This window comes from Panthera leo, chromosome A3 (assembly GCF_018350215.1).
Source record: "Panthera leo isolate Ple1 chromosome A3, P.leo_Ple1_pat1.1, whole genome shotgun sequence".
Lineage (NCBI taxonomy): Eukaryota > Metazoa > Chordata > Mammalia > Carnivora > Felidae > Panthera > Panthera leo.
This window is the reverse complement of record NC_056681.1, coordinates 82,654,544-82,668,243: the sequence shown is the minus strand read 5'-3', so window position 1 is coordinate 82,668,243 and position 13,700 is coordinate 82,654,544. Positions and strand designations below refer to the sequence as shown.

The 13,700-nt window shown below is 48.4% G+C and overlaps 1 protein-coding gene across 7 annotated transcripts in view; it reads left to right on the top strand.

The window, feature by feature from the left end:
- SPRED2 (sprouty related EVH1 domain containing 2) overlaps nucleotides 1-13,135 on the top strand; it is a 114,258-nt gene extending 101,123 nt beyond the window's left edge. For all 7 annotated transcript variants that reach the window (XM_042932477.1, XM_042932476.1, XM_042932479.1 and 4 more), the window contains 2 exons: nucleotides 7,448-7,597; nucleotides 9,848-13,135. In XM_042932477.1, coding sequence (XP_042788411.1) covers nucleotides 7,448-7,597; nucleotides 9,848-10,513 — 816 coding nt within the window. In that variant the 3' untranslated portion in view covers nucleotides 10,514-13,135. The remainder of the gene's footprint in view (nucleotides 1-7,447; nucleotides 7,598-9,847) is intronic.
- The last annotated feature ends 565 nt before the right edge of the window (nucleotides 13,136-13,700 follow it).

Sequence of the window (13,700 nt, the reverse complement as noted above, 5' to 3'; positions counted from 1 at the left end):
AGCTGTGGGTGTATCAGAGTCCTTTCCTTTCATATGAAAATTTCACCTAAGTTTAAAAACATTTTTTTTAATGTTTATTTATTTTTTTTGAGAGAGAGAGTGAGAGTGAGAGCGGGGGAGGTGCAGAGAGAGAAAGGGAGACACAGAATCTGAAACAGGCTCCAGGCTCTAAGCCGTCAGCACAGAGTCTCATGTGGGGCTCCAACTCAGGAATGGCAAGATCATGACCTGAACCAAAGTTGGATGCTTAACAGAGAGCCACCCAGGCGCCCCTCACCTAACTTTAAAATTTAGAAACAGAAGACTTTTTTTTCGGTGAGTAGGAGTTTTGTTTTTGTTGTTTGCTTTACAGTGAAAGAATACCCACTTTATCCTCGGGCCCCAGAAAGCATAATGTCTTAGAGTCTAAGGCCAAAGTCGTCTCTTTCACCCATTCTTGCAGCTGCCTCTTAGACCCAGACCGCCTGCTAGCTGGGCCATGAAAGAGCACGTGCCTGGCTGGTTGCTTGCCTTTTTGAAAGAGGACACCTGGAACCTATGTAGGCCCTTAGGACAGGTGAGCTAGTGCTACCTGTTCCCAAAAACCTGTTGATAAAATGGGTGACAATTTCCTGTTTACCAAAGGAAAAAGGTCTAACAGGTGCCAAGGGGAAAGGAGTGCTGTACTAAAGAGAGACAACAGCTCATCAAGCCACCCGAGCCAGGTGCCTTCTGAGGCACTTAACTATCCAGTGTACTGCCTTCTGAGAAGCAGAGGTGCCCAGAGTTTCGTGTCCTTAGTCTCCTTGCTGGGCCCAAGGTTGAGAGGAATGGTACATACTTATATTTAGTGTGTGTATATACCTTTAAAAAAAACAAAATGAGGGGCACCTGGGTGGTTCAGTCGGTTAAGCTTCCAACTCGACTTTGGCTCAGATTTCATGATTTCAAGGTTCATGAAATCGAACCCCATGTCCGTCTGCACTGTGAGAGTGGAGCCTGCTTGGGATTCTCTATCTGCTCCTCCCCCACTCATCATATCTCTCTCTTTCTCTCTCTCCCCCACCCTCCCCCCCCAAAATAAGCAATAAAATAAAACATTAAAAATGAGAAGCCTTGCAATGGAAAGATTGCTATTGGCATTGGTTGCATCAGCTATTGAGATCTATTTTGGTGGAAGATTGCAGTAAAAATAATACAAATTGTGGTCATAACTACTAGGTAGGCTCCTTTAAAAATGCAAAATAGCAGCAGCATCTACAGACAAGGCAGAAGTGCTATTTAATGAATCTGAGGGAATCCTGTGGCCCTCGAATGAGCTAAGTAGCAGTCTCCATCAAACCCCTTGGATGTTCTTAAGAGGAGGGAAGGAGGGTTATTCATGACACTGTTAGAGCTCAGACAGACCTTGGAGATCATTGATTGCCCCCCCCCCCCCTTATTTTACACATGAGGAAACTGAGGCCCTGAGAAGTTAAACAACTTGCCCAACGCCTATGGCCTAACCTGGCCTGGAATCAGTTCTTGGTGCAGTTTGTGCCTAACGTTGCTGTATGATTTCCAGATGACATGGTCTGGCTTCTTAAGCATTTCTTAACCTTTGTTTTCTATGCCTTGTTTAAAACGTGTCAGCCTGCTAACCTCCTGATGGGGTTTCTCAGAGTAGGGTTGGCTCCTTGCGCTGTGTGTTTGCTTCTATCACCTCGTGTGTTCCTGGGGACACAGGGACGATGAAGTGACTACTTGTTTGCCTTACTGAAGGTGGGCTTCATCCCCATTGTCTCCATCCCCAAGACGGAGAAGGAAATTGCCAGTTGCCAACCTTCTCATAGTCATAGATACACTGAGTAGGACATTCCAAGTGCCCCTTAGTAGTTCTAAGTGTCCAGGAAAGAACAGTCCTGCCCTAGGCACATCTTTCCTCTCCTGCGGGCATTGTTTGCCCACTGCTGCTGCCTTTATGCTCTGCCCTTACCCCCTTTGGTAAACAAAGATTTAGCAGGAAAATCCAAGGGGAGTTGAAGGGATACACATAGCCTTGAAAACACTTGTTTCACTTTGAAATGCGTAGTCTGACCCACCCTGAATGCCCCAAAAAGCCCTTGGTCAACATCCAGGATTCCATCCCAGGACGGGTAATTTAAGCAGACTGCCTCCTCAGCTGCTCTGGCTTCTTGGTTCTTTCTCTCCTTCCTTTCTTGAGCTTCCCTTGGTCAAAGAAGTTCTCCTTCCAAATGAAGAAGGCTCATTCCCAGACCCAGGGCATGCGAACAGATGCATGTGCTTCTTTAAGAACTTCCAGGTAGACCCAAGGAGAGGGAAGAACAGCCAAGTTTCCAAGAGTAAGAAATCCTTTTATAAGATATGCCCGTGCAGTAGGAGAGAGCCAGCTACAGGTTTAACATGAGACATGCATCTTCTAGTCTCCCTTCCCCATTCAGTCCAATTTCCACCCAAACCGGGCAGCATTGACCTTGGGGAAACAGGTAGCCTCCTCCCAGCATCTTTTGCACTTCGGATTTTGATTTATTTTCAGATATCATAACATTAAAGCCAGCTATGCAAAAGGAAAGTCTGTGCCAACTTTTGAAGCTCTGGTGTTTTTCTCTCATTTGTTGTTAAAATTCTGGGGAATTATGGGAAATAACTGAATAAGTAGGTCTTCAGAGTCTGGCCATTGGAAGCTTGCTCTTTTTGAAGAATTTTATTAGATGTTCACTGGTAAACTTGAACCTCTTTTTCTCTTCCTCTGAGTCTAGTTCTGACTTGTCCACCCATCTAGAAGGGAAGCCACCTGGCCTTGCCCCTGCCCGTGTCCCCCTGTTATGTCTGAACCCACATCCCACAGAGCACCCAGCCCAAACCCAAGAAACTTCCAGGCAAGGAATGGGTGCCTTTACTATCAAAGGTGGATTCCATCAGGCCACTTGTGTCTGTATTTTCCTGATTTTAAGGTTGGCAGTACCCGCTCATCTCAGTACCCTCTGACTCTTGCTCCCATCCTCCCCACCTCCCTTTTCTCACCTCCCTGTTCCTTCGAGTTTCTTCCTTATCGAAGTCATCTCAGCTTTCTGCCTTGTTAGAGGGCTTTAGAACCAGGCCCCACAAACCTTGTTCCTTTGAACAAATTCAGCATGACTTTTAATTAGAGAACAATTCACATCCAGTCTTCCTGAGCTGAGACCTTATTATTCAGCATTAGAATACTCAATTGCATTTCTATTGTTCAGTACCTCATATTAGGTTGCAAACTTCTTAATGGAACATCTTTTTAATAATGGGCATTGACACTGATTCAGTGTCCAACCCAGACCCAGAGGCAGGATTTTCTGGAGGCTACATTTGCAGGTGGCAGTGGTTATGCTCGCCGTATCATGTTGCATAGGACCCCTCCTCCCCAAGTCCGCAGCAGCGCCTGCCCTCCCCATCCACAGTGGGTGGGACAGAAGGCTCTCCGTCCCTGGATGTGGGGAAGCCTACTGTTGAAGCCTCCACATTTTTTCTTCTTGAGCTCAAACCCACAACAGAGACAACCCCTGGAGAGCAAGGTGAGTTTAAAGCACATCAGAGTCTTTATGTTAAATTTTTTTTTTAACGTTTATTTATTTTTGAGACAGAGAGGCAGAGCATGAATGGGGGAGGGTCAGAGAAAGAGGGAGACACAGAATCTGAAACAGGGTCCAGGCTCTGAGCTGTCAGCACAGAGCCCGATGCTGATGTGGAGCTCGAACTCACGGACTGCGAGATCATGACCTGAGCCGAAGTCGGACGCTTAACTGACTGAGCCACCCAGCTGCCCCAAGAGTCTTTATGAGTTGAAGGTGAAGCTGTCAGATTGGTAGGTTGGTAGGTATCATTAGCTTGTGCATACAAATAACAGATGTTCAGGAGTCTTGCTTGAGAGAGTGTGTGTGCATAGCTTAGGTGGGTGGCTTTTCTCCAGTGTGTGTGGAAGCCACAAGAAGAGTTATGGGAGAGTCTGTTCAGAAGTGCAAGCGGACTGGGAGCCTGGCTGCCTCAGTTGGTAGAACGGGCAACATTTGATCTCAGGGTCGTGAGCTCAAGCCCCACATTGGGTATAGAGATTACTTAATAGGGCACCTGGGTGGTTCAGTCAGTTAAGCATCTGACTTCAGCTCAGGTCATGATCTCACAGTTCGTGAGTTCTAGCCCCGCATCGGGTGAGCTGAAGCCTGCCCGTGCTCCACCCTCTCTCCCTCTCTTTCTACCCCTTGTGCTCGTTCTCTCTCTCTCTCTCTCTCTCTCTCTCCATAAATAAATACATAAATTTTTTTAAGTTCATATTTCCTTTTTAAAAAAAGATTAATAAAAGAAGAAGTGCATGTGGAAAAAAGATTTTTCCCCCTTGTTTCTTGGAGATGCCCTGCTAGTTCACTGCTTTTGTTTGTAGGTCACACTGCATGGCAAGATTTGTCTGATAGTACAGATGTGGAATAAGCCTTGGCTTTAATGGAGGCTCTCTTGCATGCTCTCCTGCTCAGAGTCCAGACACACCCAGAGCAGTCCAGGCATGGGTGTCAGCTCCGCCTGCAGTAGGCAGTGAACTGTGGACACACTTCATAGCTTTCTAACCTTCTTGCTCCCTCGTACGAATTCGCCATTAGATTAGGAGATATTTAACGGCTTTGCTCATTCTCACGTTCTCTGATAATGTCCAGGAAGCTTTGCACTTGATTGTGCAGTGGGAAGAGGCTGTTCAGGGTTAGGGAGGTAGGCTGGGTGCATCAGAAGGTGGCATATCTGGTTAGCTAATGAGCGCTAGGAAAACATGGGCACGCCTCATTTCTCAGAATGACTCTCTACACATTGTTAACCTGGACATAGTTCACAGCAAACAGGGTGGAGGAGGGTGAACGGATGATTAACACAGAGGTGACCACGATGCCGAGGGCATATTACAGTGTTCGATACGAGGGTAGCTTCTAACATAAGAGATGACTGTCGTTTGGGGCGCTGGTTAAGAATTTAACTCTTGAGATTTGAATCACCCTGAAGGGCCCTTACCTACTCATTCAGGAAGTGTTTATCGAGATCTTCAGAATCTTTGTATTATGAGACCCCATCCATCCCCTTATCTCCTGGGTTTGTGTAAAGCAGGGTGCACCTTCTTACTTGGAGAAATTGTACTTGTGTTAATCACAGTAAAACACCTCTCAGAGTAGGCATTGGAAAAGACTTGGGTGAACTTGAGAAGCCGCAGTGTTGTGTACTGAAATCCCTCTGGGCTTGCTGATCAGGGGCCACATTTCAGTCCTGCTCTGCAGTGGCTGCCCCGCCATGGTCTCTGAGAGTCTGTTTTCCGGCCTGTGACGTGGAGACAGTATTCCACCTGTACCCGTGCCCCCGTGTCGCCAGGGTCTGGCACACTGTATGCACTTGCACGGTCTGAGACGACTAAGAGCTCTTTGCTTTATTGTTCTGTCTGGTCCACAACCCCCTCCCCTGTGTGTTCGGTCGGTACCTCTGAAGACGTGAAGAAAGAGCGGGTCGAGAGATCGAAGACAAGACAGACTCCAGAAGAGAGTCAAAACTCCTTGCGCGTCAGTTTGGTTTCTTTCAGTTGCTGGGATTTGAGGAGTAAATAGCAATTCTTCCCCAAGTTCTGAACTACTGAGGGGGAAAAAAAAGACAGGAGACCCTTAATGAGTGAGGATGCCAGTCCTGGCTGACATCTGCGGGAAGCAGACGTCTCGGGCTGGGACCTCTCGATCAAACAGACCTGCCCCACCAGGCACGGGCGCTGGACCTCCAAAGCCTCCCACAGTGGGTTGGCCCTTGGCCTCCAAGCAGGCCGCACAGTCCCCAGAGTGGTTGCCAGTACGTGCTGTTTGCCAGGCAGGTGGCTCCCAAGAGGCAGAGCAGAGAAGGAGCAGACGCTGCGTGCCCGGTTCCTCTTGCACTGCTGTGGAGAGGAGTGAGGGCTGGACACAGGCAGGAGTGGGATGCGGGCGGAACTGCCACGGAGGAGCCAAAAGTGAGGGGAAAGCACACCCAAGTGATGAATCCCACGCATCTGGGCTTCAGTTACCAAAGGGAGTCGGCCCACACCATTGGGACACCCTAGGGTAGATCGCAGGCTGCAGCCTCGACTGGATCCAAGCTCAGATGGCTCTGGGAGAGGGTGGAGGGGCTGCCTTCTCTTAGTTTTGCTTCACTTCCTCCCTGGAAGGTGCTTTCCCTGTGCCCTGGCCAGGGTTCCAGGCTTTTAGGACCCTTAGGTCTTAACTTCAGAGAAAAAGACAGCATCTTTTCTGACCTCTCCATGAAAAATCTCCGTATTAACCTCAGAGAGGACCGTGTAGCCATACCTGAATTAGTCACTCTGGATGGAGGGATCAGAAACGGGCATCAGCTCTGTCTCACTTGGACCAAACAGAATTGGAGAAAAAAAATCAGGAGGGTTGGGTTGCCAAAGGGATGCCACACATGTCCACTAAGTTTTCAAAATTAACGTAGTTGTGCTGCATAATGGGAATATGGGTGTCTTTGTCCTAAATACTTGTCCCATTTTTCTGGGCATTTGTTACTCAATAAGTTGGGGGAGAGGGTGTAAAAAAAGAAATAAGCAAATGAGACAAGGGGAATATAAGATTGAGAAATGAGAGCCAGGAAGGAGTTCGTCGATACTTGCCAAAAATAGGACACCTAGATACAAGGAAAACCTTTTCATTGGTTTGGGGAAGAAAAGGATCTGTGACTCGAAGGATGCGGAGGGCGGGTGGGTGGTTCTGAGGATTCTTGGTTTTAAAGGTGGTGGCCACCGTCCATCAGATCCATCACCTTCCAAAGACCCTGTCACAGAGGATCCAATCTGAACTCGTCTCTACCAGGAGAGGAGTTCTGCACTCAGGTCCAAAAGAGAGGGGCCTGCATTCTCTGTGCAGCTGTCTTTGTCACTTCCAGCTTACAGTGACCCTCAAGGCTTGCCTTCAACGCAGAGATTACAACATCTCTTCCTGGAAAGCCAGTGCCTACGATACCCTTGAGGTAGCCTTATTTCTGACACTTTGCCAGGATCAGCTCCGCACAGAAACATTTGGGTTTGATCTTGGCTTATATGCATCTCCTCTGCTCACCACAGTCCCTTGCAGCCAGGGCTACCAGTGGTGTAACCATTCTTGATCAAACTGGGATGTACCCACGGGAGGCCTGATGTAGTGAGCCCTTTCCCCAAAGCCTGGTGGCTGCTCCCACATTTGAGAAAACAAACCCAACTTTTCCAGGGTCTTGGTGGCTGGCTTTCTCTGCCCCTTGAGCCAGCCACATCATGTTTAGACAATCTGGCCCTTCAGGGGTCCTGGTGCTTCCCACAGCCAAGATAAACTCCAGATTTCGGGAAGTCCGGCAAGACACCAGAGTGGGGGGTAGACGGCGTGTTAGGTTTTGGTATGTGGGTTTGGTTTTTGTTTTCATTTTAATTAACTCTTGGTTACCTCCCTCTAAACAGACAGCTACAGACAGTTCTTCTAATTCCTCCCAGAAGAGGGAACAACCTACTCGGACAATCTCCTCTCCCACATCCTGTGAGCACCGGAGGATTTACACCCTGGGCCACCTCCATGACCCATACCCCACGGACCACTATCACCTCGAACAGGTGCGCGGCAGTCTGGTTCCTTTGAGGGCATGGGGTGGATGGTTCCTGATCTGCAACAGCCTCTTCCTCCTTCCATGTAGCCCGCTGCTCAAGCCCAGGCCTTCTCTGTTCCCCGTATTGACGGTGGTCACAGCAGCTCGTCCTTAGTTTTCTGTGTGCCAGACCCCTTGCTAAACCTTCCGTGTGCTTAATCTCATTGAGTCCTCACAAATTATCCCACAGGGCAGGTCCTGGGCATCCCCGGTTGATGGAAGAGAAGGCTGAGGTTTAGAGAGAGAAAGTCCTTGATGGAACAAGTCTCAAATGCAGGCGTGGGTTCTCCACGGGGCTATGCTATCTCCTGAGTTCCTCTGTCCAGAGGGCTTCCTGGCTTTGTGTGAAAGCCCAGAGCCAGGATCGGGACTAAAGAATGCTGTCCGCTTGGCTCAGGCACCCTGGCATCGCGGGTTACAGGCCCAGGCTTGCTTGGGGGGATGTAGCTGGAGTCTGGCATTCAGTAATTCAACAAATATTTACCAAGCGGCTGTTTGGCAGAGCAGCCTCCCAAACTGTGGGGCATGGACTGGTGCCTGTGGGGGTGATGTGGCCACCGGTGTGCTTTGGAAAGAAAAAGGGAGCACAGGGTTGTTTTGGTTAAGTTTTTTTTTTTTTTTTTTTAACATAAAGCTAGATTTATAAGACTCTAAAAAATTTTGTGTGCTTCCTAATATTTTGGCATTAAAAAAAATTTTAACGTTTATGTATTTTTGAGAGAGAACACAAGCAGGAGAGGGGCAGAGGTGCCTGTGTGGCTCAGTCAGTTAAGCATCCGACTTAGGCTCAAGTCATGGTCTCACGGTTTGTGGGTTCAAGCCCTGCATCGGGCTCTCAGCACAGAGCCCGCTTCAGATCCTCTGTCTCCCTCTCTCTCAAAAATAAAGATTTATATAATATATACATATAAAAGACAAAATCACATTATGTAGCTAGAGAGGGGAATTGACCCTTTGAATCACCTTACTTCACAAAATAATTAGCAAAATCTATTTCTGCTCCCAAGATTTGTTTTTATTAATCTAAGATTGGGGTTTTCTGCGAAACTGTCAAGAACCTAACAGGAATTAGGCAACATGTGTGAGGCATGGCCCCTGCCCTCTAGGAGCTCACAGTCTGGTGGGAGTGATGGATAAATGTAATTGCCATGAGATAAATTCTGTGGCAATATTCTAATCACGGTAATGGCAACAGGTGTCAGCCGCATCCTGTTGACAGTTGTGTGCACGCTGCACAGATTCTCGTCATTCTCGAGGTAGCCCTGTGCTGAGAGAGAATCTGAGTCTGCGGCTTTACTCTGGTGGGCTCCCTCAGAGCCGTTCGGAGGACCTCAGGAGTAGGAGATCTCACACTGCCACAACGAGGGTGCTCCGGGGGAGGCAGCCTTAGCGACCCACAGAGATGCCGGTGTCACCCTGGGGGGAGAATGCAGATATGAGGGCTTTGAAAACAAGGGAGCGTGGCTCTCGGGTCCAGCTCGCCTGAGCTCACATTCCAGCTTGCGCTGGACCATCTGTGAGATCCTGGTGGGATTCAAACCCAGGCAGTCCGCCTCCAGATCGGCACTCCTACCCTTTCTATATTTTCCAACCAGATGACAAGGTACTTGTATCATAGCTGCTACTATCCCTTTTTGCTATTTTGAACATGACCCACAGTGCAAAATGCATCTTGTATTGTGACCTGGAATGCATATATTCCCTACACACAGATAACCCACATATGCTACCCTTGTAACATGCAGTGCACTCCAGTATTTTTGTTTCATTGGGAAAAAAGCAGGTCTTAGAAAAGAACACACTGTACAGTAACAGGTGAAACTAATCTGTTAGAAATCAGGATAGTGGTCCTCCCACCCCTGAGGCGTAGAAGGGAACTCAAGGGAGAGGGGCAGTGTCCTAGGGAGGTCTCTCAAGTTCTGCTTCTTGAGCTAGGTGTGTTTAGCTGTCGAAAATTCAGAGTGCATTTTTTCCAATACGCACACTTTCCCCCCTCTATGGTAGTACTTCCACAAAAGGGAAAAAAGATGTCCTGACCCAGGAATGGATCAAGGATCACAATTTGAAATACACCTTCAACCCAGGGGATGTTCAGTAGTTATAGGAGCAGTGAGTTTCTTCCAGAAATGCCTTCGTCAAGGCAAAAGGTACCTAGTGGAGCGTTTTTTTCTCTTTTCGGCGCGGCTATACAACCATGTCTCCTTTTCCCCCGGGGCAGCCGATGCCAAGGCCTTACCGCCAGGTGAGCTTCCCGGACGATGACGAGGAGATTGTGCGCATCAACCCCAGGGAGAAGATCTGGCTGACCGGCTACGAGGACTACCGGCACGCGCCAGTGCGGGGCAAATCCCCCGACGCCTCGGAGGACGCCGACTCCTACGTGCGGTTCGCCAAGGGCGAGGTCCCCAAGCACGACTACAATTACCCCTACGTGGACTCCTCGGACTTCGGTCTCGGCGAGGACCCCAAAGGGCGCGGGGGCGGTGTGATCAAGACCCAGCCGTCCCGGGGCAAGTCCCGGAGGCGGAAGGAGGATGGCGAGCGCTCCCGGTGCGAGTACTGCAGGGACATGTTCAACCACGAGGAAAACCGGAGGGGCCACTGTCAGGACGCGCCCGACTCTGTGAGAACTTGCATCCGCCGGGTGAGCTGTATGTGGTGTGCGGACAGCATGCTCTATCACTGTATGTCGGACCCCGAGGGAGACTATACAGACCCGTGCTCGTGCGATACTAGCGACGAGAAGTTTTGCCTCCGGTGGATGGCTCTTATTGCCTTGTCTTTTCTGGCCCCCTGTATGTGCTGTTACCTGCCCCTGCGGGCCTGCTACCACTGCGGGGTGATGTGCAGGTGCTGCGGGGGGAAGCACAAAGCAGCCGTGTGACTCGGTTTCCCTCCCTCCCTTACTCCTCCCACAACCACAGGGGAACTTGTCTCTGACATACTCTCACCTTCTTTCTTGCTCCCTGGTACCTTGAGGCGCTATTCCAGCCTGGGGAGCCCGCCTGGTGAACTCTGCACTTTCCCCTCTCCCCACGCAGCCCCCACCAGCCACCCACTCTGCGTCAACCACACACCCATACACACAGGCACACGGTGTTCTAAGGAAAGGAACCTCCGCACAGACACTTGTGTACTATTACCAATCTGTAATCAAGCTAACTGTCTTATACATGTGTTGATTTCATGTCTTTCCTACCCACCTCTTCCAGCGCAAAGGCACCTGCAGTCAGAACTGCTGATTTGGGGTGGGTTTTGTAGTTGGTTTTCCAGGAGATCTTTCTCACGGGTTGGCTTGCCAGTTGCCAAGGAGCAGCGGATTCCTGCAGATAGGTAACGTCAGAATGATGAAACCCTACCGGAAGTATTGTAACCTGCAGTCAGATTATGTATAGGAGGTGAGCTAGTTAACAAACGTCTACCACAAAACAAGATCGCTTTAACTTTTGTAAACCCAAATTTGCCAAGTAAGCTGCAGTTTCTATTTGGAGCCCATAAACATTTCCTGTGCCCTCCCCCTAAAAACCTGACAATTATTTACTGATGCAAAACATTCACCCACAACAATGAGAATTGAGCCTTAACTTCAGATTAACTTGTGTGAATCAGGAAATTCCATAAACTGCATTGCATCCTCTTAGACCAGGGGTAGAAAAAGGGGATTTCAGGTTTGTCTGAGCTTCCCCAGTTACCCCTAAAGTAGAACTTTTTAAAACTGTGTCACCACCACTTCTAAAAATTTAGCAATATTAGAAGAAAACACTAATGAAGTTCTGCTCATTGTTTTGCAAACAAGATAGACTATTCACACACAAACCAGTGTTCTCCAAAGAGTTCCAGTTGTGAAACACTGAAGTTGTGGTAAAGAAAATTAGAAGGAGCTTCCTCCCACACCCCCACTGGCTATTTTCTCTTAATGGGGGGAAATTTTAAATGTCATAAATTTGAAGAGTGGTGGGTTGCATTTTGTTTGTGGGTTTCTGTTCTTGTTTTCATCCTGGACGGACTCTCACATCACCAAATGCTTTGTTTATACTTGGGGGAAAAAAAACAAGGCCATATGTAAAAACCCTTCCAATGCCTAAGTGTCTTTCTCCTGCATCTCAAAAACCCAGACTTGCCAATTTGGGTGCACAGATGGTTAGGTCAGCAGTCTGGGTCTACCTGTCACCTTGCCATGTAGGAGGCTTCTAATTAGCTGGAAAAGAGTATTTTTCTAGTCTTTTGCAAGGAGTAGCCAAATCTTGTCGCAGAAAGAAAAGTGAAGAGTGAGTGGTACCTAGCATAGTACAATCAGAACGTCATGGAGACCACAAGGGACAGGCTTGTCAAAGTTGGCCGTTCTTCCCGCCATGATCTTCCTGTGGTAGTTGCCAGCTCAGGGCAGAGCCTGCTGTGTCTCCGCTTCCCCCCATCCCTTCTCTGTTGCACACAGGGCATCGGTCTTCAAGGAAAGAGACTTTTTTCCAGTCTGCCAATCATATTGGGAAAGTACGAGCCATGCTTACCTTCATGGAACATTTTCAGCTCATCTGAGCACCCGCCGCCTTTCTTTAGTCAGATCGTCGATGTAAATACCCAGTGTGCTTACGAGTTAGTTGGTAGACATTTTCATAGGTTGGAGTGAATGGTGTGGCCTTCCAGTTTGGAAAAGTTGCAGAGAGCTGTCAGTCTGGTGATGGAAGAAAAAAGAACTGCTTCCCAGTCTGGAAAACATCTAGAAAACCTTCAGCCAGCCTCCAGATGCTGTCGAGAGGCCATTGCCCCCCACTCTCCAATCCTGAGGTATTTCCTCAGGGCCTTTCTCAAGGTCTCCTCTCTACAAAGCACAACACTAACGTATGTTTTGTTAGACCTCAGTTCCGAGTGCCCCTATTTATTTCAGTAAGAATACACATGTCCCCGCCACTTTTTGTTTGTAGTCTCTATTTACTTGTTGTTTCTATCTTTTTTACCCCTGGTCCTTTTCCACCCTTTTGAAGAGTTATGCTAGTGAATCTTACTTCGCGTATACGTTTTGGTTTGTGAAGGCAGCGGTTAAGGGCACAAGGACAGCCACGGGGACATTTATGTAAATACGTTTCTCTCTAATTGCCACACTGCAGCTGAACAGTGTGGAGTATTTTCCCAGTCAGCTTTGCCATACTGACGTCAATCATTTGAGAGAAATTATTCAGATTTTATTTTTGTATCTGTGGTAACAAAACATTAACCAAAAGATTTGTTTGGAAGCTTCCTCTGACCACCCCCCACCCCCCAGCTATTTGCTCACATTAACAAATTAAAGTGCCTGAAGCATAATTCATTCTTCACCTGTATACTAAAAAAAAAACCTGTTGTATTGATTTTTTTATAATAAGCCTTTTTACCTCTGTGTAAAAAATATATATACAAGTGTATGATGTACATTTTAGTTCTTAACTTTTTTTTATGGTTTCTAATATGTATGACCAATGTAGCCATTGCTTTAAGATGTACCATGTAAATATAAACACATCCTATCAGACCGTTGACTTTGGGGCATTTGTCTGGCAGAAGGGTGGGAGGGGCGGTAGAGCCTTGGCACATGCGAGAGTTCTCGCACACAGGCCGGGAAGGGGTTTCCTCTGGAGAAGGACGCGTGGACGCTGCTGTTTTGGTGAGGCCCTTCCCGGCCGTGGCTATGTCATATTCCCCGGGGGAGACTGCAGCTTCTCGGGCTTGGATGCTTCAAGGGAAAGGAATGCTGTGTGTCACAGCCCCGGGAACACCCCCTCTTCCCAGGCCTGGCCTCCCCCACGCGTGCTCCTCAGAGGGAACAGCTGCGCTGCTTGTGAGGTATTTTCCACCAGTTCCTGCGGAACCTCGGGTGGGTATGTGTGGAGTTTGGTAGACCGTTTCTCACTGCGAACAATGGTTAAGACGGCAAGACCCCCGGTCTCCTCAGAGTGACGTTTGGCCCACTTTCCCTTCCATGTGGATTCTTTGGATGCTCAAAAGTGACAGTCCTCTGGAGAAAATAAAGTGTGGGGTCTTTTAAGGGTCACAGAGGAAGGCCTCAGCTCCTCTCTGGAGAACCGAGTAGGGGCCTT